This window comes from Melanotaenia boesemani, chromosome 12, assembly GCF_017639745.1.
Source record: "Melanotaenia boesemani isolate fMelBoe1 chromosome 12, fMelBoe1.pri, whole genome shotgun sequence".
NCBI classification, from domain to species: Eukaryota; Metazoa; Chordata; class Actinopteri; order Atheriniformes; family Melanotaeniidae; genus Melanotaenia; species Melanotaenia boesemani.
In genome coordinates this window covers 8,500,869-8,528,201 of record NC_055693.1, presented here as the reverse complement: position 1 = coordinate 8,528,201, position 27,333 = coordinate 8,500,869, and the positions used below count along the sequence as shown (strand labels likewise).

The 27,333-nt window shown below is 39.4% G+C and overlaps 1 protein-coding gene across 1 annotated transcript in view; it reads left to right on the top strand.

The window, feature by feature from the left end:
* The window catches only part of klf7b (Kruppel-like factor 7b), a 73,567-nt gene extending 48,239 nt beyond the window's left edge, over positions 1–25,328 (top strand). The window contains exons 2-4 of the mRNA XM_042001293.1: positions 597–1,248; positions 10,945–11,068; positions 21,420–25,328. Coding sequence (XP_041857227.1) covers positions 597–1,248; positions 10,945–11,068; positions 21,420–21,471 — 828 coding nt within the window. The 3' untranslated portion in view covers positions 21,472–25,328. The remainder of the gene's footprint in view (positions 1–596; positions 1,249–10,944; positions 11,069–21,419) is intronic.
* Positions 25,329–27,333: the final 2,005 nt, after the last annotated feature.

Here is a 27,333-nt window from a genome sequence, read left to right as displayed (position 1 = left end):
TTTAAAAAAATCTCCCTTACTTATAGAAATAAGGACTTTCTTCATTTGGTACCAGTCCTAGTTGGATGTTGTTATCCCAGTACAACTCTCACAGTGGAGGGCCACAGTGGAGTGAGATTTTTTGTTCCTTATTTTCAAGAGAAAAAATTGTTTTCTTTTAGTTATAACTTTCATTACAAAAAAAGTTGGAATGTTGTGTAATAACATTCTTCACTTTCTAGATGTTTGCAGACTGTTATTAAAGGAAGAGAAAATTCTGTGTAGTAATAATCACAGCCCTATTTTGTGTGTGTGTGTGTGTGTGTGTGCACGCGTGTGTGTGTGTTGCTATCATCAATTTCTGAACTTGACCGGCACTTGACCACACACAGAATAACCACACTGAATGAATCTGAGCAGCTAATTCTCTGATTTTTAAAAAAACATTTTGTGAATGTGTTCAAACCTTCCACATCAAAACTTTGAGAGAAAGAAATGTTATTTCTCTTGCTGACCTAAAGCAATGACTAGTGTTTGTGATTTGTGTCCAGCCCAGTTAAGGCACAGCATCCAGCTTATGAACGTTTCGTGATTCTTGCTTTTCTCTTTTCTTGCAGACATGTCTGGAGTTGGAGAGGTATCTACAGACAGAGCCCAAGCGGCTGTCTGAGCTTTTTGATGAGGAGCTGGACTGTCTCTTAACACCAGCGTTCATGCAAGGCGGCGACAGTGACGAGGACCTGATGGACCCCCTCCTTCCCAGCCTCCCTGACCAGCCCAGCCCGCCCCCGCTACTCGTAACCCTCCCCAAGGTCCAGACCAAAATCCTCCAGGTCCCTCATCCCAGCAAGAGTCAAGCAGTTGCTGGGACTGAAACCCTCCTGGTCAAGGACCAGGTCCTCGGAGGAGTCAGTGCCGCACAGCTCAGCGCTGCCGTCACATCCCTAACACCACCTTCGTCACCAGAGCTCGGCCGGCACCTTATCAAACCCACACAAACGCTGACTGCAACAGCAGACGGTACACTAACGCTTAAACTGGTGGCGAAGAAGGTGGGATTAGGTGCGGCTAAGCTGGTGGCAGCACGAGCGTTACCGTCCCCGCCAAGCCGAGGAGGAGCCCTCAGTGACAGCGAGCAGGGAGGTGGAGGAAGTCTGGGAGGTGATGTGCCAGAGAACAAGAAGCGAGTCCACCGGTGCCAGTTTAATGGCTGCAGGAAGGTTTACACCAAAAGCTCCCATCTGAAGGCACATCAGAGGACCCACACAGGTAAAATCACCTTCTCTTATCATGACATATCTTACTAAAGATGTATTAAGCTATTCTGGCTAACTTTAACCCTGACTCTTCCAGGTATAATTTAAGGATTTTGACATCTCACAGGAAAACTTTTTTTTCCTTTGCATACTTGAGGCTCATTTAACCACAAAATACCAATGTGAACCAATTACTGAAGTACAATGCTTTTTTGGTCAAATGTATGTTTAGATAGTACTTTCAAACAAATGTTTTTCCATTTTAAGCAGGGAAACATACATAGCAGCTTAGCATTTTACAGCCAAGAAATGTGTGTCACTGCTGAAGGCAAAAACAAGTGAAGCGAAGTGCAGGCCTGTTAGATCACCAGCAGAGAAGATCATGATATCAGCAAGACTCTAAGCCCCTAAAATTAGGGGACGGAGAACAGCAGTAACTCAGATAATATGCTTAAGCCTAAAGCGCCCCGTAAAGCTAAGCACATGATCCAGCACATGTACACAAACCAGGAGATGCTTCAACCATGTGAGCTTCTGGGACTGATGGAAAAATCTGCAAAGAAAACATCAGATGTTTGAGTTTTTGAAAGAGATTAAGATCATGCTTCTCCAGAATTATTTATCTCAGTCCTGATACCAGCTCTGCCTCGGTAATTACCCAATGATTGATGGGCTAAGAGTAAATGAGTTTGCCAATTCAGCCATGTGCGACTGGGTCTGACGTGCAGCTTTGGCTGCTTTCTACAGCTGCCCCCTCAGTGAACCGCGGACAGAGCACACATCAGGATAATGTGTGCAGGGGCAGGAAGCCGTGAGCTTCCCCTGGTGCAGGACAAGGAGAAGAGCTTTGGATTGATGTAGATGAAAGTGACCGGTGCAGGTGATCATAATGAAATAAAGGTTGAAAGTTTTTTGTTTTTAATGGAAAAATATTGAATTATCTGTCTGTCATTTTTTTTTAATTAGTATTCATACTGAGAAGAATCTGTGAGTTTAAAGAGCTATTAGATGTGAAAACTCCACACAAACACTTTATCATCAGTCACAACAGACTGCAGGTAAACAGCAGCAGTGTGGCATTCATTACTGTCAACATGGTCACATCGTCTCATTCTGTCACACAAACTGAGTTAGATGTGGGGGTTTTTTCAGGGAATGCTGCCATTTTGTAGCATGAGGTGATAGCTACAGGACACACTTAATCATGAAGCTTGCTTTAAGTTTACAGTTCGGCAGCATCACTACTTTTAAAGAGGCAGAAACCAGAAACCAACCATTTTTAGATATCCACTGATCCATTCGAGGTCAGAATACCTCCTGAACTAAAGATTTTTCGCCTGAATCCATCATTTATCTGCAGCATGTGCCCTGTGCTCACTTGTACCACCTCAGGCTGGATTTATTCAACTTTAGCTTTAACCACACCTTCAATTTGCGGTATCTACAGCAATTTATATCCTCCAGTTGTCATCTACCAGTGTTAATAATCTCACCAGGTTCACGGTATGTAGCCTGCAGACAGTCACTGCATTTATACTGGCAACCCTGGCATCATTAATCCAGCATGTTACAGACTTATGCAGACTGTAACCATGGCATGGCTTTAAGTGTAGCTTTACACTCGAGGGCTGCACCCGGCATCGCTGGGGGAAACCACCTCTGTAGCTTTATTATAGCTAATCCAGAATGGTGCAGCTAGTCGTCTGGAACCACGCTGGCAGCTACAGTATCTTTAATCTTCTGATGATTCTACAGTCGAGTCATGCTAACCAACGATTTACTTTTAAAGGCATTCACTGAGAGAAAAAACAGCAGACACCCTGAAGACACTCCAGCTTCCTCACTTTGAGTGTGTGTGGTATAAATGTGGGGGTGGTGTATTCCCTCCCGATGTGTTCATTACAAGCACAGCGCTGCGGTTTAATTAGCTTAATCCTCTTTTTGGGTTATTATGACCATAAATCATTGAACATACATGTAGGCAGGGATTAACGTTGCAGAGACTAAAAGGAGGAGCAGCTGCAGAAAGCCTGCACAGTGTCAGCACGCTCACTGAAACACAGCACTCACCAGAGGCCATTAGAAACATCATTATATCGATGTCTGTCAGTGTCTGTGCCGTACGTGTGCTGCAATTCTACATGATGATGGTAATCATACTCCGGGGTTCACATTTAAAACAATTTCTTTGAGATGCAGCTGTGATGTGAAGGTTTTCTTGCATGAAGATATTCAATTAGGGATGAGTTGTAACATTAATACATTAATACATGTAGAAATTAATTCAGTTCCCAGTCAGAGCTGCTGTGAGCCTGAGCCAGTGTGTGTGTTTTTCTTTTGCTTTTTGGATGTTGTCGGATCTTTCTCAAAGCCCTAGATTGCCTTTAATTGTATCTTAGTTATTCAAGCAGCGGTCCAAGATAATAAACTTAATTCCTGGCACTCGAGGTGGCAAAAATAATGAGTGTCCCAAAAGAAGTGTTTGTATTAGCCATAAGCTCAGTGTGCTGGTATTTTACTTTATTTTATTGTGTGTGAATTCCTTTGCAGCTTACAGAAGCACTGAACATAATCATCATCATCATCACCACCGATCAAACAGGCTTATGTACTTCTATTACTGTAGATTGTTACAGCCAAGTTCATAGACTCCAGACTAAGAGCAGACTGCAAGTGTTCCTTTACAAAAAGCAAAGAGTGAAGTAGACATAAATGGTTTGTTTTGTAATTTTGAGCCTTGTTTACTTTAAACTGTTCTTTTACTTGCCTATAATGATTGTGCAGTTCAAAGTTTTGCCAGCTACACATATACACAACTTTTCTGGTATTTAACTAAGTCTCTTTTAGCAAGTTGTACCTTTACCTGGTGCATTTAGTTTCCATCAACAAACTTATGCCAGAATCCTGTTAGGATATTTTCTTTCTCATAGTAGAATGAGTGAGGTTCAGTTAAAATGACCAGTTTCCGGGCACAGTCTACATACTTTTGATCTCAACCAGGCCAGAACTTTAGAAAGGCTATTCAAAGAGCTTAATGTTAGCCTGATTAATCTAGTTCCACAACTCTGTGTGACCGAATCCTCCGCTTCCTTTAAAATCAAAGTAAAAGTAGACACAGAGCATAATGCTACCACCTCCATACTTAACAGCTAGTGTTAGTGCTAGTTTGTTATGGCGGTAAAAGATCCCATCTTCTCCAAATTTTCCTCTGAACTTTTAAGCCAAACAACGTTTGTCACATCGGACCATAAAAATTTCCACCAGAAGCTTTTATTTCTTTGCACATTTGGCCCACTGCAAACCACAGTCAAGATTAAAGGAATGAGTTTTGGAGGTTTCATTGTTGGAGAGCTTGGCCCATGACCATGTAAAACTTATTGAACTGTTCCAAAAGCATCCAGTCTATCCAGGCACTGACTGGTGCCTGGGTGGTTTCCAACTTGTTCCTTACCAGTGAACCAGTTTCCTTACACCTGACAGAAGCAGATTTCAGTTCAGTTTTCCAAACTGTGGCAAAACTGACTTCAATTTTTTTATAGCTCGTACTTCCACTTGTTCAAACTAGTTATGTTGGAATCTGCAAATGCTTAACAAAATAGCTCCGAGAGACATGTCTGAGTTGTGTAAATGTATGTTCTTCTTTCTCAGATCTGCACCAAGCTTCATGGACTTTCTCATTGTTCTGTGTATAGGTGAAACCAGTGAATTCTGTCAAACACATGCGTTTTATGTTGGCATAAAGATGCTGCAGCTGCAGTCAATCATTTTCACTAACGGCAAAGAGGCCTTAGCCTTGGCAAAATAAACGACACCACTGAATACTGTTGGATTGATAATTTGGTTGATTATATGTCTGTTTTTGAGACAGTATATATACTTTTGACATCCAAGACCAGGTCATGGGTGTAACAGTTTGAGCAGATATCCCTAAACCTCCTTCAGTCTAACCACCTCCTCCACCTCCAACCAGTCCAGCCAAAAGACCTAATCTCTCCATCTAATCATGAGTCTGCCCGTGGACCTCCTCCTGGTTGGACATGTCAATTCAACTCCCTAACCACCCTAAATAGTGGCAGTAACCCTGTTCTGAGCTCCTCCAGGATGACCAAGCTCCTCAGATTATTACTAAGGGAGAGCCCAGCCATCATAGAGAAAGCTCATTTATAGCTTTACCTTTTTATCTCAGTTCTCTTCATTATAAAGGCCCACAGTCTGTCACATCTCTGCAGATGCTGCATGAATCCACCTGTTAAAAAAACAAGAATTAAAATTTTCTTCATGATTTGCAAATCAGATTCACATGTTTAAACACTGTACAGTCCCTGCAGTTTGTCTCTGACTTCCTTAGACCTCAACCTTCACCCTACCCACAGCAGGTGCAACTACAACCTCATGTGGATACAGGATAATACCCTGCTGACCTCCCCCCACACCTGGACCTCTACACTCCTCTTACCCCCCCTTCTTTCTTCCTGTCTCCTTCTCTCTCTCTCTTTTCCATTTGCTCATTAAGTTTGGGTTGCCAAGCAACTGCATCAGACTCTTCCATAATTGGTTGGAGGCTGGCGGATTGTCCATGCCTGTTAATCTCTCTCACTGTCTCTCACCACCCCTCACCCTCTCGCTCCTCTCTCTTTCTCTCAGTTGCTAGGTGACTTTATCATGCATCCCTGCTTTGCCGTGCTATAATTGGCTGGCGTCATGGTTGCCGTGGCGTCAGGCCCGAGCTGGCCTTGCTTCATTCCTCCAACAGTGTGTGTGCATGTTTTATAGTTTGTGTGTGTGTGTGTGTGCGTGTGTGAGTGTGTGTGAGTGTGTGTGTGTGTTAAAGGGATTCCTGTTGAAGTAAGATGGGGTGCTCAGGCCAATTACAGAAAACTAGTGTGAAACGTCCGCCTGTCTGGCACCTGCAACCCACACTCATACCCCATATCACACACATACACACACACATGCAGGTTGAGAATGTTGCGTTTCTTCAGGAGGATAAGCTGCCAAGGGGTCTGCTGTTGTATGTTGAAAATATGGTCCCATAATCAGTCCTGAGTGAAGGGGACTTTGTAAAGTGAGTAGGAGGACTCACTTGCAGATACTGCTGCTGAACATGGATGATTTCTTTTTCTTTCAGTGCTTTATGGAACTTGAAGTAATTTGCTCACATTTATCAAAGCTTTATCTGAACTCTAGCAAGAAAAAACAAATATAGACCTTGATGTGTGTTCTTGGGTAAGTATTAGATTGTGTCTTTTCCATGTTGTTTGGATTATCTGCACTGTTAAATCAATTTATTATGACCTTAAATATCACCAAAAGCTGAAAAAGAGATGTATATGCAAGTTTGATTATCCTGATAACAACCCTACTCGCACATCAGGTAAATATTTTGCCTTTAAATTTATGTTTTAATGACTACAGCTAGTTTCTATTTCTCTTCTAAAGTGTAGCGTGTTGCATTTAGAGACAACCAGGAGCAACGTTACACTAAATGCTAATTGTGTTTAAGAAACCTGCAAAAAGGCCTACACCTCTCTGCTCTGCTACTGTTGAAACATGGTGGTCGGTGAGATGATGATCTCGCATCATTTGTAGATATGGAACATTTTTATTACCTCGTAACAACTCAATACATCTACAAATTATGCAGGATGATCATCTCTACCATTATTTTCACTTCACCTCAAGTTTAGTTTGATGTTTTATGAATACATGTATATGTATAGTATGTATTACCAAATGTTTTAGTGAAGTATAATTATAATAAGTATTAAAAATATAGCATTGATTTTATATTCCATCCAAACAGTATCTATTGTGGCATGGAGTGACTTTGACAAACTAAGATGCAACTAAGTTTAAGTTCTGGTAACATCCTGAAATACCAGTAACCAGAGATGGGTATGACTGCACTAACATAGCACCAGTTTTAGTATTAATTCAACTGAATAGGAGTGCATATAATGTTGCTGAGTTTGGGAGTGACTTAGTGCATGAGGTGTTGATTGAAAAGTTTGCCCTTTAAAGTGTCACAAAGTGGATGTTAGACAACAGAAGTATCTGAGAGTGTGCCATCATATGTACACAACACAATTGCAAAGGCAACAGGTAGCCTGCTGCTAGCTACCTAAACAATGAAACTAAAAGGCCATAAGTATAGAATTTATACAGAAACAAATTGTACAACACCCCAACATGCAACAAATTAATGTGAGGAGATGTAATGAGGCACTTAATGATGCACAGGATGCTTCTCAGAGCAGAATGCTCTGTGTTTGACTCTTTGCATGACCCCGTGTCCTGCACATTAACCGGGTGCGTAGATGTCCCTGGCACCAGTGATGCAGAGACAGATATTAAGGCCACTAATGATGATGCATTTACAAACAATCGTGCAAGCTCAACCACACCAACATCAAAAAAGAAAACTAAACATATGTCTTAAGAAAGCATGTATTCATATAATGTTGAAATAAGAGAGCAGAAATTCTGCAAAATTACACCTACACTGACATCAACCTCCATTTTCTTTGTAAATCTTGAATCGACACCACAAGCTGCAAAACCAAATTCAAGCCATTTTCAATTTTTTTGTTAAATCCATTTTAATAGTTAAAAGAAAAAAATGCCCCAGAATTCATTTTTATTTTTTTCACTTTAAAACGTTTTTTTTTCTTTTAAACAACTCCGTCAGGTCGACATTCAGGACTCCATCAAAGTGCAGCTAGGCAGTGATGGAGGACACGATCTGTCTAATCAGCCTATTTAGGTTGTTGTAGGTGGGATGCTCAATGTCTATGTTCCTGAGGCAAATGCCATAGATAGCCTCTTTGTCTATCATGAAGGCACAGAGTGCTCCAGGGTGGTGTAGGTGGTCAGGATGGAGAGACGCTCCATCAGCAGGTGGCTGAATAATCCGCTGAAGGACTGATGGAACCGGCTGTTTTTTTTTTCCTTTTTTTTTTTTAAACCACCGGATTTTAAAACAAATATTAAATAAATGCTTGTTTTAATTTTTTAATACTCACCTTTAAATGGAAAATCCTACAACTGAAAACATACACTGATCCTGAAAAATACCTCTTGCCTTTTCATTTAACTCAACTTCATTGTTCTCCTCAGTCACAACCTTGCATCTACATTAACCATCATGCAACTCAACTTCCTATAGCTCTGTCTGAGATTTAGATGTGTTTAGGCAGCTTTAAGTTGGTACTTAATAGCAGGGATGAGGATGAGTGAGATTTTTTTTAAGTTGTTGCTAACCACAGAGCTTCTAGAAAAGGTTACATACTGTGTTGTTGCATGTGTACAGTTGATGGAATTCCCTTTCAAAGGCTGATGATTTGCCCCATTATCTTATCCGCAAATAGATCAGAAACAGTGAAAGATGTGGCAGAGAAACAGATGCCACCTAAAGGGCACAATCAGACAGCAATAAAACCCAGATCTCTGTTGTGGAAATCAACCACCAACTGGATGAAATTTGACTGGAGAATTTGAATATGCAAATCTTTGGAAACATGGCTCCTGATGTGGAATTAATTCAGCCCAAGAGCAAGTGCAGTCATGTAATGTCTGTGGATAAAAGACGAGTCCGATCAAAGAGACGGCCAAACTGCAAGGAAATAAATGGGAAGTGGGCATCATTCATAGTTGGATGTTCCTGCTGCGCATCATCTTTTGCTTGTTGTTGCATCACCTTGCAGTCAGAGCTACTCTGCATCTGAGTCCATGTGAAGGTGTTCTTTCTCCTGGTTGGGTGACTCTGGTGTGATGATTGAAGTGTTGAATCAAGACAGTTTAAGTTCACAAAAGCACTGAGATTCTCCCGTTGCTAGAAGTTGGAGAGGTTATGCACCGCAGTTGCGCTGAACACTGACACAGCAAGACCAACAAAAGCAAGAAACCTGCTTCTGTATATATGTTATATTTTTGGGTGAAATTTTATGCATTTCTCCTTAAATTTAAAAAGGAGGTGTGTTTCTTCCATCAATACAGTAAAACTAGACTGTAAGATTTTATAAAACCAGTAGTACTAGTATTTAAGCAGTAGTAGCAGTGCTTTTGCACATAAAATGGCACTTTGTCTACCCTGATAATCAACCATGGTTTTTCTTTATTTTCTTTGACAAAATGTTTTGTTGATTCAAAAGGATTCTTAGTTGCCCCAGACCATCCCAGTTAAGTGACAAACTTGTCCTATAAGGATAACATGCAATGGCATGTAGAGTTTGCATGGAACAATTTATTTTTATAACTTTTCTTCCTTGAGTGAAAAAATGATAGTTGTGGTAATTATGTTGCTGACAAAGTTTTAATAGGCTTGAAAATTATGGTTGAGTGGTGCCATTAAAGGGAACATCAGACTTTTTATTTTGTGATGCTTCAGTCTCAACATCAGTCCCACTTAGCTGTGAATTGGGGCATGTTTGTCTTCTTAAGAGGATTGGTGTGTGCTGTGATGGGAGTGGAGAGGCTGTCGGGACATCTGGCTAACTGACTGTAAGCTGCTGTATTACTCCCTATTAAGAATCATTAAGACCCCAATTATAGTTACCACCCCCCAGTTCACATACATGCACACCAGGGGTCTGCAATTAGGCCGAACAGTTTTTTTTTTTTTTTTTTTTTTAACAGTGTGTGCTCTGTAGACAAACTTATGTGGCTTAAAATGTTTTATTGTTTAAATAAAATTGGTTTAATGTCTGATTTGACTGATGTTTGAGCAGTGGAGCAAACTGAGCCTCCACCACAAAACAATGCGGAAACATGTCATTAAACAAATTTTGGCAAATCAAGTGTGCGAGTGTTTCTGGTGGAAATATTTATCAGATGAAACTTGACTTCCTGGAGGATTTTCTCACAAATACCTGCATCTGAGGCAAAACAGATGGTTTTTGTTGCAGCACTAACATGCTGTTAAATTACTGATCATCATTTTATTATTTATTAGCTCACACTGCTGTAGATTTTTTCAAGCACTGTTAGGATGGCCACATGCGTGCTGCTTTATATTTATTTTTGGGTTAGTTTCTGGGTGTATGATCCTTATGCAAAGCCAGAGAGGCTGCTTTCACTGCTGACCCCATGTATGCACACATACACGCACTGTGAAACATATTCTCATACAATCATTTAACACTGTGAGACATCATCAGGTCCCATCTGAAGACAGTGTGCTTCAACACACACACACATCTCCAACAAAATACAGACACACAGCTGGAAGGCTTTCTATCATGGAGAGATAACTACAGGCTGAGAACAATAGACCATCTCTTCTCCCATCTGGTGAACCGGAGGATGAAACTTCATTTACATTTCAGATCCCCCCACCTCAGGGTGTGTGTGTGCGTATGTGTGTGTGGAGGGTGGGAGAGATGGTAATAGAGGGAACAAAACGAGATTCATTTCAGGGTGAATTTGGGATTATGAATTAACACGCCGCAGTGCTGAAAGACTTCATTTACAGCTAATTAAGTGTGTTGGCTCATTGAAATGGCTGTTGTGTTAAAACTGCTCTGCCTGGTCGGCCCCTGGGCTTTATGTGTGTGTGTCAGTGCCTGTGTGTGGGTGCTTGGAAAAAACTAGGGGTGGTAACCTGTATATTAGCGAACAGCTGTAGTGTAGATGTGTGAAATTAAATGTAGAAATTGTAATAAAATCTGACACCTTCTCATCTTTCTCTCCTTTGCTCTGGCTTCCTTCTTAGGTGAGAAGCCCTACAAGTGCTCATGGGAAGGTTGTGAATGGCGCTTTGCCCGCAGTGATGAGTTGACACGACACTACCGCAAACACACCGGAGCGAAACCATTCAAGTGCAACCACTGCGACAGGTAAGCACACAGTCATTCTCATGTACACAAAATATACTACAACCACACAATGTACTTTGTATTTAAGGACATCCATGTCTCCTAACTAGCAAGGATGAGTCCTTTAATAGAGAGAACCAAATAAAAAGACACTAGCCATGTTTACATGGACATATGTATGCTGATTAAAAGCCTGATTGTAATAAAAATGCTTCATGCAAACACACCAATCAGAAGATTCTGATGTGATCATGCACATTTGGATCAAAAACCATGAGATCATTTGAAACTGAGGGTCCTGAAAAATCCCATGCTGGTTGATTTAGCTTCCTCTGTATCAACTGATGTTGACAGCAGTGAAGTTAGCAATGTTATGGAAGTTAAATCACACTCTTCAAAGATTTATAAAGACAGACTGGAAGCTTAACATTTTTCTTTTAGTGCATCTCAAACACCATCAAGGATTGACAATGAGGAAAAGCTAGAGAAACGATAAGGGCCATAGCCTACTATTTATACTCTCCTGTCATATAGCCTTGGTTACCACAGTTTGACAGTAAGTAGGAAAGACAAGACTAGCTCTAGCCTGAGCTCCAATTTTAGTTACTATCAGAGGAGGGAAGAAGTGAGTCAGTAGTGATCTTGACCTAACACACACAAACTGTTCCTAAATGCTGATTTTCCTCAGCAAATAAGAAGTCGTTGGCAGGCTTTCTGGTGGAGTCACAGTGTTACAGGACCAACAAAACAGTGGAAGTGGAGCAGTAGATGCCACATATCTTTCACCTGGATAAAATGTTCAATACATTCTGCCATTTCTAAATTTCTCACTAGGTGATGAATGCAGTCAAATTTAGGCCAAATCACATCACACACTTTGTCAGATGAGGATGTACCCAAGGTTTTCATGCAGAGCAGCAGCCTCACAATAGTTTGATCATTACTGCAGGCCAACATGTAGTTTGAATCAGCTGCTTTTCAGTCTTGTTTGGCCATCTCACAACAATAAGAGAAAAATGTGTAAATTAGAGCTTTTTGTGAATTTGGTCACATAAATATGCAATATGCACCCACTGGCCACTTTATAAAGTACACCTAGCTAGTACCAGGTTGAACCCCCTTTTGCCTTTACAACTGCCTTAATTCTTCATAACATAGATTCAACAAGGTGTTGGAAACATCACTCTGGGATTTTGCTGCAAATTGACATGATAACATCACACAGTTGCTGCAGATTTGTTGGCTGCACATCCATGATGAGACTCTCCCTTTCCACCATATTCCAAAGTTTATCTACAGGATTGAGATCTGGTGACTGTGGAGGCCATTGGAGTACAGTGAACTCATTGTCATGTTCAAGAAATCAGTTGGAAATGATCTGAGCTTTGTGAAATGGTGCATTATCCTGCTGGAAGTAAGGCATCAAAGGATGGGTACACTGTGGTCATAAATGGATGGACATGGTCAGAAACAATGTTCAAGTAGGCTGTGGCATTTAAATGATGCTCAGTCGGTACTAAGAGGCTGAAAGTGTGCTAAGCAAATACCCCCCACACCATTATACCACCACCACCAACCTGAACTTTTGATACAAAGCGGGATGGATTAATGTTTTTATGTTGCATATGCCAAATTCCTACCCTACCATCAGAATATGTCAGCTGAAATGGAGACTCATCAGACCGGGCAACATTTTTACAATCTAATGTTGTCCAATTTTTGTGAGCTTGTCTGATGGTGAGCCTGAAAATCCCAGTAAATCAGCAGATTTTTAAAATACTCAGACCAACAATCATGTCATGTTCAAAGTCACTAAAATAAAGCCTTTGATAGGCTATTATTTTATGAATAGGCTTGTGTGAACATAGTTATTATAAATTGGACTAATGTGGATTTCTTTCACCATGTTTGCCTAAATTTGCCTAAAGTTGCTGCCATATGATTGGCTGATTAACTATTTGTGTTTAGAAGCAATCTAAACACTAAAAGAACTGGGTGTACCTGATGAAGTGGCCTGTAAGCAAATGTTAGTGCAGAATGTAAATGTAACAGGCCAGCAAAAAGCAGAATGCAAATTCAGTGCTATGATGAAATGAATGTGCTGATTATCATATGATGTAATGTAGCCATTTTAGCAGGTTTTAGCTACATTCCAACAAATCTACTGAGACAAAATATGCTTGTGTAAGACTTAGAAAAATGTACAAACCTGAAAGTTTTTTGCAAGTAGGATTGAGGAGTTTATGTGCCGATAATTAGCAGAGATGAACAAGCACAGCACTCAACAAATCAGAGCATCTCATTTTGTTTTTACAAGTGTAAAATACATAGAGATGAGATGACTTGGGCTGGCATCTTTAGAAGGCAAGGCAAGCTGTCTCCTCCTGCTTACAGACTTTGTGCTAATCACCGAGATGCTTCATTAAACTCAGAAAATGAAAGATGATCAAACTGACATCTGGGAAGACAAATAAACTTGTGCATTAATTTTCTTATAACCTAATGCCTCTCCATTAAACCAATAGAATGATTTGAACAGTTGGCTGGGAAATAACTATATAACAACTATTCTTTTCTTTCTTCCTCTGTGGAAACTGCCTCTGAACATTGCTTTTTAATGCATTTAAAACAGCAGGGAATCAGTCTGTTCCTGACAAATGATAAATAAAACAACATTTTTCTTCCAGCTGCATCCTACATGCATCTCATGACAGTAATGATCTACAGCAAATTTCACCTTGTTTCATATGCACAAGAAAATCAAGCCCTTTAAATAAACACCAATAAAGACAAAATACTCCAAATATGTCATTCTGAAGTTTACAAGAGACGTGAGCATTTTATTAAAGCTGCTTTGTTCCCTTGGCAGCTGTGCGAGAGGATCTCAGCTGAGCTTCTATCTGGAAGGATAATAAAGATTCAGCACTCTAGCTTATGGTGTGGTCGATTTAATCATAAGGAAAGTTATTACTTTAAATTAAGTTAGTTCCTGGTGGAGTCATATTACAGGGCAGAGATAGGGCCGTGTGCAGGACCAGGACACGTTTCTGCTCAGAAACTGACTGCAAATGTATTGACTTTCAAGTCATGTTATCTGTTTGCTGGTAGAGGGTTTTGTTCATTGATCCCGCATCGATATGTTTGTTACACCGACTCACGTCCGATGCAGTTAGAAGAAAACAAAGGAGAAGCAGATGAGGGGGTGTGAATTTTAAGCCAAAGACAAACCGAAAGCCTGGTAGATTGAAGCCAGGGATGTGTTTGTTAGTCTGTTGAAAGTGAAATTGTGGCTGTTTAGTGTTTAGTCTTCAAGGTAAAGAGAGTAAGTGTATGTGTGTGTGTGTGTTTGTATGAGTGTGTGCTTACTCATGCTCCTGTTAAATGGATTCTGGCTATTGGCAAGCAGGTCTCAGCTAATTGAGTGGCACCAGATGCCAGCTCCACTTGAACATGCACTCCCTTTCTGTGTGTGTGTGTATGTGTGTGTATTTCTCCAATTTAAAAAACACACACACACACTCATGTACACACACACACAAACTTTCACCCTAGAGACAGTGTAATTGGCTGTTGTGGCTTCCCTCTAGTTTGGGTTTTAGATATAAAACCCCCAAGAAACCTGCTGGAAGCTTCTAATCCAGGCTCAGAGCTGGGACTGTATTAGCTCCTTTCTGGAACACACACAATCACAAACACTGTATGCAGAATCACAAAGTCATGCATGCCGCATGAATATTTAAATGTCCAGACACAACAACAATGCCTGGATACACAAAAACACAGACATAAGCTGATTCACTTGCTGCCACAACTGAAGCTCCGCCCACTTCATGCAGGAAAGTCATCCAGAGTGTTTGCAGTAAAGATCTCACTGATTTGTTTGCCTGAAACTTAAATTAAAAGTCAGTAGTAAAAACCAGTATGAGCATAAATTATCCAAAAGGGTATTCAAAATGAGCATTTAATCCGAAATTAAGATGAGGGGCGAGGCAAACTCATTTTAGTTCAGGGCCACATACGTGCAGTTTGATCTCAAGTGGGCTGGAAAGTAGAATAACAGAATAATTATCCATAAGTAATTAAAACTCCACATATTTTTTCCACAAGGTACTTGCACGTTATCAAGATGTTTACATATAATGAACAAACCATTTAGGTTTTGAACAACATGAAATATTTTGAGAAATAGAAGTACAGTTTTAACTATATTTCCTCCGTGTATTATTTACACGTGCACTAAATTTACACATCACAAAGGATTTGTTAAATGATAAAACTTAATCACAGCTACCTGGAACTGAAAAATACACAATTTAACATTATGATCAGAGTAACCTTTCTAGAACAAGAAGTTATTTTAAATGTACATAGATGATAATATACGCATCTGTTTGGTAATGCTGGCCACTTGAACTGACTCATAATACAAAGTGGAGTGAGAGCTCTTAAGTAAGACATAACGAGTTATCCCACTGCCTTGTAAATATTTTTTAAAAATGCAACCTCACTTGTACACATTGGGAATTGCAGTTACTTTTGTTTTAAAAAATTGCAGTTAATGTCTTCTGTGTTTTTTTTTTTTTTTGTTGTTGTTTGTTTGTTTTTGGGGTTTTTTCACATTTGGTCAGTGGTAAGTGGTCTGTACTTATATAACGCTTTTATCCAAAGCGCTTTTACATGTACGTCACATTCACCCATTCACACACACAGATGGCGGAAGCTGCCATGCAAGGCACTTAACCACGACCCATCAGGAGCATTTAGGGGTTCAGTGTCTTGCTTAGGGACACCTCGACATGAGTTCTTCGGGCCGGGATTGAACCGGCAATGCTTGGGCTACAGGACAACCACTTTACCCACTGAGCCATGCCACCTGCGGCCATATTCAACCCGCGGGCCAGATTGGACCTTCTGGTCGGACATTTGACATCCCTGGCTTCAGATGTAAAATGTTCTACTCTATAATTCCAGTGTGGCCCCTGTCTCATATCTTTTAATTGACAATAAGGCTAATGACTTCTCAGCCTTGGCTGTTGTAGTTTTTCACATTAAGGTGTTTAAATCTTAACATGTAAAATAGCTCTGGGGGTTATAATGTTGGTCTTTACTATATTATTATTATTATTATTATTATTATTGTTGTTGTTGTTGTTGTTGTTGGTAAAACCACTTAAACAAATCCACATGGCTAGTTTACCCTCAGTGCATTGAGTAGTACAACATAATCAGAACCAAGTTTACAAGTCTGTAAATACCACAACGTGAAGGGATGGCATTACATTCAATCCTGCAGGCTGTGTTGGACCACAATTTTTGGTAATCACAACTTTAGAGATAATACAGATAGCTTATTTCTGACTGGACCGTAGACATCAACCCCACCAAATGGGACTGAGAGGGAACTGCCATCTGTCTTGGACATAAGAAAAGTTCAATATCTTCTTATTTTTATTTGCAAGTAGTTTTTTTTGTCAGTTTCAGAGTTTCCAGGTCACATTTTACAGTTAGTAAATGCCATGTAAAAGAAAAAACTTCAACTGTGCTTAGTCTTGCAGCTCTGAGTGCAGAGCCCATATTGAAAACAGGTGTGCACCCAGGTGTTACGCTCCTATCAGTTATTTCCAAAGCATTCAAAAGCTAGGTGTTGGTGGATGTTAATAGGTATTTCAACCAGTATATTTAAAAAAAGGGCTTCAGTGAGAATGTTGATTGTAATTGAATGACTTGGATATATTTTAGCAGTTTTTCTTTTGGAAGATTTACACTCTCTTTATTCCCTGCTGTGGTCAGTGGCAACTTTACACTCAGCTATCTGCTCAGTGGGGAGATACATGTGTGATAATCTCACATAAATATAGCTGAAATCTCTGTGCAAAAATAATTGCCTGCTTTCTGGGAATTTAGGCTTTCTCTGTATTTATGTGCTTTATTGTGCTTTTGTCTTTTCATTATCAGGTTTCATCATCAGGTTAAAGTTTCAGTCCATGAACACCTTGGTTTATTTGTTTTAAAGATAAAGGAGCCCTTAGAATGACTTTGCAATCCTGTTTTCACTTTTCCCTTTTGGCTTCAACAAAATGGATATGAACATTCATGTAATTACTGAATGTTAATGCAGCCAGGATGCACCTCGAGCTGCATACACACACACACACACACACACACACACACACACGCATCTGTGGTGGGTGGAGTCCACTAAATATTACCATGAGAATGGCAAAAAGTGGCAGCCATGGAGAAGTTAACATTTGATATAATGTTCAATCTGACACAATTTCTCCAGGGGAAACACACACGCACGCATGTGTGCGAGTTTGTTATTAATCCTGCCTAATCAAGCAAAGACCCCCTGATGTTTCCATGGAACTGAAGAGGAGGGGTGATGAGGAAGAGGACAAAAAAATTAAAAGTGGAGGAGAAGGGAGAGTTAGGAGGAGGAGAGGGCAATAAGATGGAGGTGTGTTAGTGTGTGTGTGTGTGTGTTTGAGGGGAAGAAGAAGGGAGGGGTGGAGGTACCAGCTGGACTAGCTGCTACGCCCCCCCAACAGTGACAGAGTAGCTGGCATGGCCATCTGTCCAGTCACACAGACACATGCTCAGATCAGTGAAGGTGTACAGTAGGTACCACATGGCCAGCTAAGGCGCTAAAGGGAAACACCAGATCACAGGCAACAAAGAGCAGAGTTCAACTGTACTCTCACAGCAGGTTTATTGTACCATTCTGTATGAATAAGTGCATCCAAGAAAGCTCTACCCACACACAGTTTCCACTACCCTAATATTCTGAAAACGTACTGCCTTCATTGAAGCTCCAAAAAAAATAAATAAAAATAAAACAAAATAAAAAAAGGATTTATTCCAAAAACTGAGTGTTCTGTGTTTAGTTAAAATCTGTACAGGTTGCATACAAAATAAAACCCTTCATGCTGAACAGTTGGTGCACAGATTTACAAGATGCTGCAAAAAATACAGAAGATCATGGTTTGATTCCGCATTATTAATCAAGTCTGCCAGGTTTAAGTGCAACTGAAAATTTGATCCTCCTCAAGGCTCAAGTTTTTTTGATTGTCAGTTGTACCCTACAGATTTGATTAGTTTAGATTTGATTTGATTCTATTCGATTCGATTAACTGTTGTCATAACACTTGAAAAGAAAAAGGCATACCACAAAATCCAGGTGGTTAAGTTTGCAATCTGTGAATCATCAGTATAAAAAAGTCCAAAAGTTGCAAAAAAAAAAAAATATATATATACAGTATATATATAAGTATTCCCTTTAGTAAACCCACACATTTAGCTGTGTTGCTCATTGCACAGAAGCCTGATCCTTACAAGTTATACCTCACTGATCAGATGCCATTTATAATAAAGCATCTGTGGGTATTAATAAAGGGGAGAAAGAATCAACCAATCACAATTTTTCTTACATTTTGTACTGTAATTTTAAATTGAAATGATTTTGTATTAATTCGACTAAAGTAAAGTACTAAAGTAAAACTGAAAAAGTACCGGCTTTGAAATGTACTCGACTGCACCTGCTTGAAAGGTTTTGGATAAATGATTGAGGTAAAACATTGTCCACAATGTTTTCTATAATTCCTAAAGTAGAATTATCTTACTGTGCATGCTCAGATTGTACTTCTCCTGCATTTTAACATGTTGTCGTATACACATTACAGGGGGAAAAACATTAGTTTAAAACAGAAACTGTCTAGAGTCGCGTAGTTAAGGTCTAAGTCTCCATCGTGTCTGCTTTTTTATGTTACATCATTACATGCAGTTCTGTTCCGTATGTGCCAATGGACACAGCACAGGGATCCCATTTTTAAATTGATCTTGGTCTTGGTAAGGTGCACAGTGATGCTAAATAAAAAAAAAAAAAAATCAATAATTCCTTTTAGCTGCAATAAAACCAAAGAAACTAGCCTCTTTTGAAAATGTGAGGAGTGGAAAGTACAGATTTTTTGAAAGTTTGGTAGTTCCTGCCCCTTGTAAAATCAGTTAAGAGCTTTTTTTGGACAACATGTTGTTGCTGTTATTGTAATTTGTTGTAGCTCAGAGGGAAACTGCCCCCTGATTTCTGTGCTTTAAATGAGGTTCCTCACTAAATCTAAATGCTAAACTTCTTAGAATGAAATTCTTAGAAGCACCCTCTAAAGTATTAATTGTACTTATTTAGCTCTGTTTCTGCTTGTATCTGGATAGAACAGCATGTTTAAAAACACAAACACACACACACAAACACACATAGAATAGGCTTGACTAATTAATAATTAATTAAGCCTCTGGCAAATTGAATTTTTAATTTCTCATTTTTGTCTCGCTCGCATTTTGTTTCGCCTCCGCTTTAGTCGTTTTATTTGTGTTGGATATTATTGTGGATGTTCAGCTTTAATGTGCTCACAATCCATAAAGCACAAATAATAAAACGGAAATACTTGTGATATTGTATATATTATATTATGCACCACCGGCACCTGGTTTTATGTTATCAGGTGCAGTTGGTACTGAGCTAAATGGCCCAGCATCAGAGAGCGCTGCCAGTCTCCGTGTTAGTCAGTGCATATCTAATTAGCCGCTACAGTTGTATTTTACTCTGAGCTGCTGGACTGACTGCGAAACTGTAGCGGTCTGGCTGTGATTTATGGCTGTGATTGAGTCATGTGTAGAGAGTCGCTGAGGCTGAATTGGCCTTTATTCGCTTTGAGATGTCACTGTAACATGAAGAAGAAATACAGCTTAAATTCACTTGTTTAAAAATGAAGTCGCTCATCTCTGTACTTTCAATGTGACAAAGGATTTATGTTTTAGCTCTCTGTGCTTCACTCTGCTTATACTTTTGGGTTCTTCTAGAAAGCTTATTATTACTTTAGAACATGACTCAATATTTTCTGGCAGCTACTGAAACAACATTTAAGCAAGTATCTATCCAGATTGGGCAAACCGATAGCAACATAGCAACAAATACATGAACACAAAAACGGCATTTCATTAAACTGTCATGAAAAGAGTGTTTACTAGTTCCGGCAGTAAAGTCTGTCTTTAGAGACTGGAGGGTGAAACTTAGTTCATCCACTATTTGACTCAGTGCTTTCCGCTTTTAATTTGAATTTAGACTAATTTTTATTAACTTAACATTAACATAGAGTCTGTTTGCTTCTCCGTTCACCCAGCAACTCCTGAAGCAAATTTCATAGCAGAGAAATTACGAAAGGAGTAGACAATCCAGGTTAACAGGCATGCAAGCGTATCTAAATGTGGAAACAATGTGTTAGATGTTTATAACCACTTGGTTATGTTTAGGTAATAAAAGCTAATTAGTTAGGACAAGCTCATTGCTTGCCTTAAAATTTTCCCAAAATATACTGCCTCAGTAAAGTCTTAGAGGGAGTCAAATCCCACATCATCTATAGAAACGCAGTGTCAGCATGAAATAGAATTTAGTGAAATTATTTTGTTATTTTTCCCCATGAGAGCAGTCTGGATCAATCGTACTTAACCAAAACCCAACATCGCCTTGCTTGATTTGTTAAATCAATAGCTCTAATAAGATTGTTAAACACAAAACAGTTTATATTAAGAATTAGGAATTAAGAGGAGGTGGAATGATGACATCTGGGCCACATCCAAAGAAATGTAACTAAAGCACTTCTTCATTTTTTACTATTAGCAATTTCTTATCATTTGTATGATTACTAATCAGTCAATTAAATGGTCCCTAAGTAAACATACCAATGGTCCCCAACTTATTTAACTGGATTTCTCACTGCAACTAAAATCAGCATCATTTTCCACTTAAAAACATAAACCAGAGTACAAAGCGTCTGTCGTACTCTGTAAAGTTTCATGCGGTGAGTCTCTGTGAATTGCAGCCGTATAAATAAACTGAAACTGAATTGGATGATTGATGGTTCTGGACTGACAGGTATAATTCATATCTACTCAAAGCCTAGAGACCCAAAGTCCAAAATACCTGCAGCATTCTTCACAAGCACAGAGCCTGAGGAGCATTTTAGGGGCTAGATTTTTTTTATTTCCAGTAAAAGAATATTGCCAGGGGGAAATTCAAGAAACATGGAATTATGGTGATTTTTAAAAAGAAATTACACGGCCCAGTGGGAATTTTGGGGCACTGGGACTGTGGCACATTTGTTACTTAGAAACAGAGCCAGTGGCATCGATCTGTGGACTTGCCACATGCACTGACACATTATTTTTTGCATGTCCGTGGAAACTTATGGTATTTCATTCTTATTGCATTTGCTTTTAATTCCTGCTTGTTCCTGCTGTTTTTACCCCTGCAAGCTCGATGCATGTATTGAATCACAAAGAAATATTTTTCACACTTTTTTGCTGCTTTTTTCTGCAGGTGTTTCTCTCGATCGGACCACCTGGCCCTGCACATGAAGAGGCATATCTAAAGACAAACAAGAAACAAGAAGGAGAGGAGGAGCAAGAAGAGGAGGAGGAAGAAGAAGATGAGGAGGGGTAACAGGAGAGAGGAGGGGCAGTCAAGCTACCAACCACCCGCCTCATTTGACCCATCTAAAACCAGTTGTCTCCAACGGCCATCTGAGACAGGAATAAGAGGAAAATGAGGAGTAGCTAGATTGTTGTTTTTCTTTAAAATTACACATTCACATTTGCAATAGAGAACACTTCACACACCCGCCTTTGAATGCATCATCCCGGTGAACCCCGGCCGCTCTCATGCAGCTCTGGGGGCTTGGACACTGCCAAACCAACATATACATAACTCAATTGATAAAACATAGTGCCGCCTTATTTTTTTTCTATGTATTCAGTGTGTTTACATTATCGAATCACTTTGGTAAGCAGATAGTATGGTGGAGAAACTTAATATCCATATAGTCAGCTGTTAGTGCTTAACAAATACTTTTTCTTTCTTTCGTTGTTGCTGGTTTTCATACACGGAACATAAGAAACCATCATCTGCCGCAGTCAGTCTGTAATCTATGTGAAGAAAACAACAATGCTAAATCTGCAGGAGAGAGACTGTACGGATTGACTCCTAGCATGGCTGACAATCGAACCCAGGGCTCGGACACCGGGTGTTTGAGAGCGCCCATGGGACCTCGGTCAGCGGATGCTGCTGCAGCTCTCAGGCTCTCCTCCAGAAGGTGTTTTCATCCCTCACCTTCGCTGAGACGCCTGCCGCCTCCGCAGGCCATTTGACAGAAATGCGCAGCGACACTTTCTTCCCTTTTTTTCTACTTAGAGGATTATAATTCTTCTTATTGTTGTTATTAAAAAGAAAGACACTTTGATCTTTTTTCTCTCTCAGAGAAAATGTCTTAAAACTCAGTGAAATGTGTTGAAAACTGAAAATCTGAGATGACTTCAGCAGAATGTGTGGGAAGAGAAGGAGAGCGTTGTTGGTCTTTTTATTCCCATGTGCACCGACTCTGCATCTGCCGTCTGTAAGCAACCAGTGGATGGAGGGAAACAAAACAAAAAGGAAATGGAATCAAATCTCAGAAAAGGGATTTGTGTTTTATTTGGACTGAAATAAAAGCAGAAAGCAGAGAGTTCTTCATTTTTCAGTGCTGGTCTTTCTGCCCTACGCAGCTGAAAAACAAAACCCTGCTCTGACCTCCTGCTGTCTCACACTCTACCAGTCAGGAGGAAGAACCGCTAAAAACTGGCAACCTGTATTTTTTTGGGATTTCTTTTTTATTATTATTATTATTATTCTTAAAAGTCATCCGTGAGTGCTTTCACAGACTCTGAGATTTCATCTCCCTGGCATCACTGCAGGGCAAGAACGGAGGCTGAAAAGCTGTTTTTTTGGTTTTTCTCATGGGGACTAAAGATGCCAGCCAACCTTTGCGTGTCGGCTCTGAACAGAAACGGTCACATCGACCCGTCAAATTTGCCTGTTTCGTATCCATTGACTGCACTGACTTTTTTTCAATGTTATCTGTGCTTTTTCTTTTCTACAGCGATAAATAAGAAAAAAAGGAACACAAAGAAAAAAAATCATAAAAGACTTGAAAAAATACAACACAAAAACAATCCTGTCTCGCTCTACACTTTGCATACAAAACAAGCACACGTACTCTGTTAACACACACAAACACACACACATTGCAGTTCCTACGCTCACGGCTCTTCTCAAGATAAGAATAATAAGATTTAGGAAAATAATTATGAAACTAATGAACAGAGTCAGAAAACAAAACACTGCATGGTGGGCTTTATTACAAAACACGCACACACACTCCAGCTCATGAATGCACACACGCACACTTTTTCTGGAATTATATGTTCTGCTCCCAAATCTTTTTTCACAGTAGGAATTTAGCAACTGTTGTTTAGTGGAAGAGTATCTTAGCTCTTGGCTGGAAGTAACAAACAATTCCAAATCCTTTGAAGTGAGAAATCAGCTTGTTCTCAGCTCCAACAATCTCCCACATAACCCTCGCTACAGTATGCACCTCTCATTTAATCATTTTACTTCAGTTTGTGGTCACATTGTTGGTATTAGCAGGTATTTTCATCAGCAATAACTTGAAGTGAAAAAACTGCAGCAGGTGAATTTTAAAAACAACAGCAGTCATGTTGCTAGAAGGGTTAGCATAGCTGCTTCTTTAAATACCTCCAAAATCGCAAGAAGAGTCTAAAAAAGGTCAGAATAGACTTCAAAATTAATACAACTTTTACTTGTATTTGTTTATTTGATTGTAATTAGTATTAAGCTGTCTTTTTTTCCCGACTTACCCTGCTTTTGGGCTCCAGTTTCATTCAACGAATAAATTAAATACTTATTTCCAAGTTTTGCACATATGTCTTTAAAGCTGAGTCTATATTTTGCGGTTAATTTAAACAGAAAATGCTCAATTTGAATGCACAAAGGGAAATATTGCATCTACAAAGCCATAAAAAAACTGTTTCAATTTATTTCAAAAAGTTTCAAAAACTGTCTATTCAGTTGTGTTTATAAAGAACAAAATGCATTTCTTGGATCTCATTTTAAACATATTTACAATTAATCATGATATCAGATTTATCTGAGGTTATAGGTGATTTGAATTGTTTAAAAAATGTAATGTTTCTGGGAAATGAAGTTCAAGTTTTAGTCTGTTTTGAACATTAGAAACCCTAAATTGTCACCGGTTCGGTTGTACCAGCTGTTCTTGTAATGCTAGTTGTGCACAGATCTTTAGATGCAGAAACAGAATTAATTTATCTCAGCAAAGCAAATCTTTGCTACCGAAATTTGAACAGAAACTATAGAGATGTTTGGTGCATCACCTGCAGCATTTTGAAATCTCTTTCCTGTTAGTTGAAACCAATGACCTCTATATGATACCAGAATGTGATCACTATCAAAGAAACAAAAAGATTGATGAGAGAAAACTGGGGCAAGCACACATCTTCAATGCCTGCTTCCTTCTTTCGCTGCATTGTTGGAGAAAAAAAAAAATAATCTTGTCTTGCAATCAGCACTCAACACCAACGCTCACACGGCTGCTCTATCCGCCCACCAACACCCACATGCCCCATAGCACTTGCAAACAGTCCAATACTCACTGTTGCTGACTGGTGCAGTTGGGTGAGGGTGCAGGTTCCTGAAGCTGGTGGGGGATTTTACATCCCAGCATGCCCAGTCATCATGCTAGTTGGCCTTGCCAGCTTTCATTAGGTGTAACAGAGAAAACATTCCCCTCCAGGGGGGTTTATGGTGCAGCTTTGAACAATCGATACCAAAAACCTCCAGCATGGAACTGCCCTTCAGCCATGGGCAGAGTCTCCCCGGTCAGGAGAGATCAGCGTGACACCGCCTCCGTATGAGTCCTGTGTATCTAGCGGCAGCTCTCTCTACTAAAACTCTTTCCGTCTGCTAAATATGTCAAAGCAGCTCATGTTTAGGATCCAGTGTTTCATTTTTTATTTCACTGTTGCTGGTTTCTTTTACAAAAAGTGTTGATGGTTGTTTTCCTCTTGGATGATGCAAAGTCACGCCAAAATGTTGAGGCATGCCAAGAGATGAGGAAAGAAGCCCTCCTATACAGGATGTACAATCAAAAGAGAATGGGGATGGTAGCACTTTGTGAGGCTTTTAACGGCATGAATGTGTGTATGTGTGTATCCCCATTAGGCATACTGTGAGGAAAGCAGCCATTAGGCGATGGTTCAAAGCAGATTTTTAACTTCTGAACTAGTGTGCATCTATGTGGGGGGAGTAACTTGATACAGTTGGTGTTGGATTTGTTTTTGTTTTTTTTTTGTTTTGTTTTTTGTTTGGTTTTGTTTTTTTTTTGTTGTTGTTTTTTTTTTTATCTTCTTAACAAATTCTGACTTTGTGTATATATTTTTTTCTAACTCTCTACTCATTCATGCATTCATACAACTCATAGATTAAAAAGATGTAAACACAGGCCTTCACAGACCCCTGCTGGATCTGTATTGAAAATCACACTCAGATTAGTTTGCATTCAGTTAGGAGGGTGCATAAAGCTCATTAATTTTGTTTAAAACAATAAAAATGCATTAGAGCTCATTATGCTTATTTGAAGAACTAATGGATATTAAATTTCAGAAAATGTCACATGGGGACATAAATTACAGAAAGCAGAGGGGATTATCTTTTTTCAGAGGAAAACAAACTTTAGCATGCATGCTAACTTCAAATTGAAATTGGAATAGGGTCTTGTTAAATCAGCTTTGCTCGCAAAATGACTGCAATTTTGAGTCAAAACTTCTAGTGACTATTAGTTTGCTCAAAAAGGGTGAGTCTTTGTAGAAAACAGTTACCTCAACAAGTGTTGAGGTTACAAAATACTTAAATCCTGCAGTTATATAGCTACAATAGGCATCAGCCCCTTGACATCTGGCAGATATCAAAGTCACTTCAGATACAGATATACACTTGGTTCCCTTCCTGTGTCTCAACCTGTCAGTGCTGGTTTTCTGTCACAGTGTTGCTCCAGGTCCCCTGTCATCTCCCAGTCTCTTCCAAGCCAGCTAGCCACTGCTCCACACCTCTGATTAGCATTAGTTTTCATGGGGCCTGCTTTCTAGCTGCAGTTGAGCTAATAAGATAGCTCTGGGTCACATGGAAATCATCTGGTCTGGAGAAAAAATAAATCAAAGACAATACCTGTGATTCAAGCTGAAACCAGATATCTGCACCCAGTGGACAAATCGGATACAGTCTATAAACAAAAAGAAAACAGAGAAGTACCAGGATAAAATTATTCTTATTTTTTTTTTTTTTTTAAACTCAACCTTAATGAAAGGAAAGATTAAAACTGATAATAATTCATGCAGATGAATATCCAAATCACGAAATCAACTTTTGCATTTTATCTCAAGGATTATAGATAAAATAAATGACCATTTATTTGCAAAGTCCCAACAGATATTTAATCCATGTCCCTCAACCCTTACCTTTTCCTTTACATTTAAAGTGCCATTCTATTTTCCTTCCATCCCTCCATCCTCACCCCACCTCTCCCTTTCTGTCCACAGCAGTTGTCCACATACTATCAGCTGCAGAACTGCTGAATGCACATGTTACACGTTTTGTCCAAAGATTTGCATATTTACAAGTTAACTGCTGTGAATGTACCAGATATAAGTAGTGGAAAGATCTGAGAGGCAGAGATGCAGAAAAAAAAGTGATGGATGGAAGGTGGATGGAAAGGGATTGTTATTTTTATTTTATTTTATTTTATTTTTTTGCATGCCCATCCCATTCAATCTTGATTACAGACATGTTCTGACTACATGAACATTCTCAGTCTCTTGTCTACTGTAAGCTGGAGCCTAACTCATTGTTCACAAATGTAAAAAAATATTTCATGGTCTTATAGGGTGCCCAGTATAGTGGCGCTGGCAGCTTAAGCAGGAGTGACGTAGCTTTAGTTCAAGTTAGCCTCTTAGCATACTGCAGATCACAGTGTCATGTCTCATTTCAAAATCAAAAGGCTTCAGCCTTGGAAATGTTAAACTGATGATGAATCTAATGTTGCATCTCCAACATCAGACATATTTACCATTCCCATGCATCAACGAACAACGTTTATAGGAAAAGAATTTACTAAAGGTGTTTTCACTTTGGGATGTCAGTCTGAATATGAGAACGTTTCAAATGAAATTTGGTAAAATTACCATTTCTTTCTGTTTCAGGTACATAAAACTAACCAAATGCAAATCTATCTAAATTCAGATGTCAGACATTAATTCATTATAAATTCTGGCAAAATTTTAGCACATTCCAAAATTTTGCAGCATCAAATATATAATTTTGTTATCTC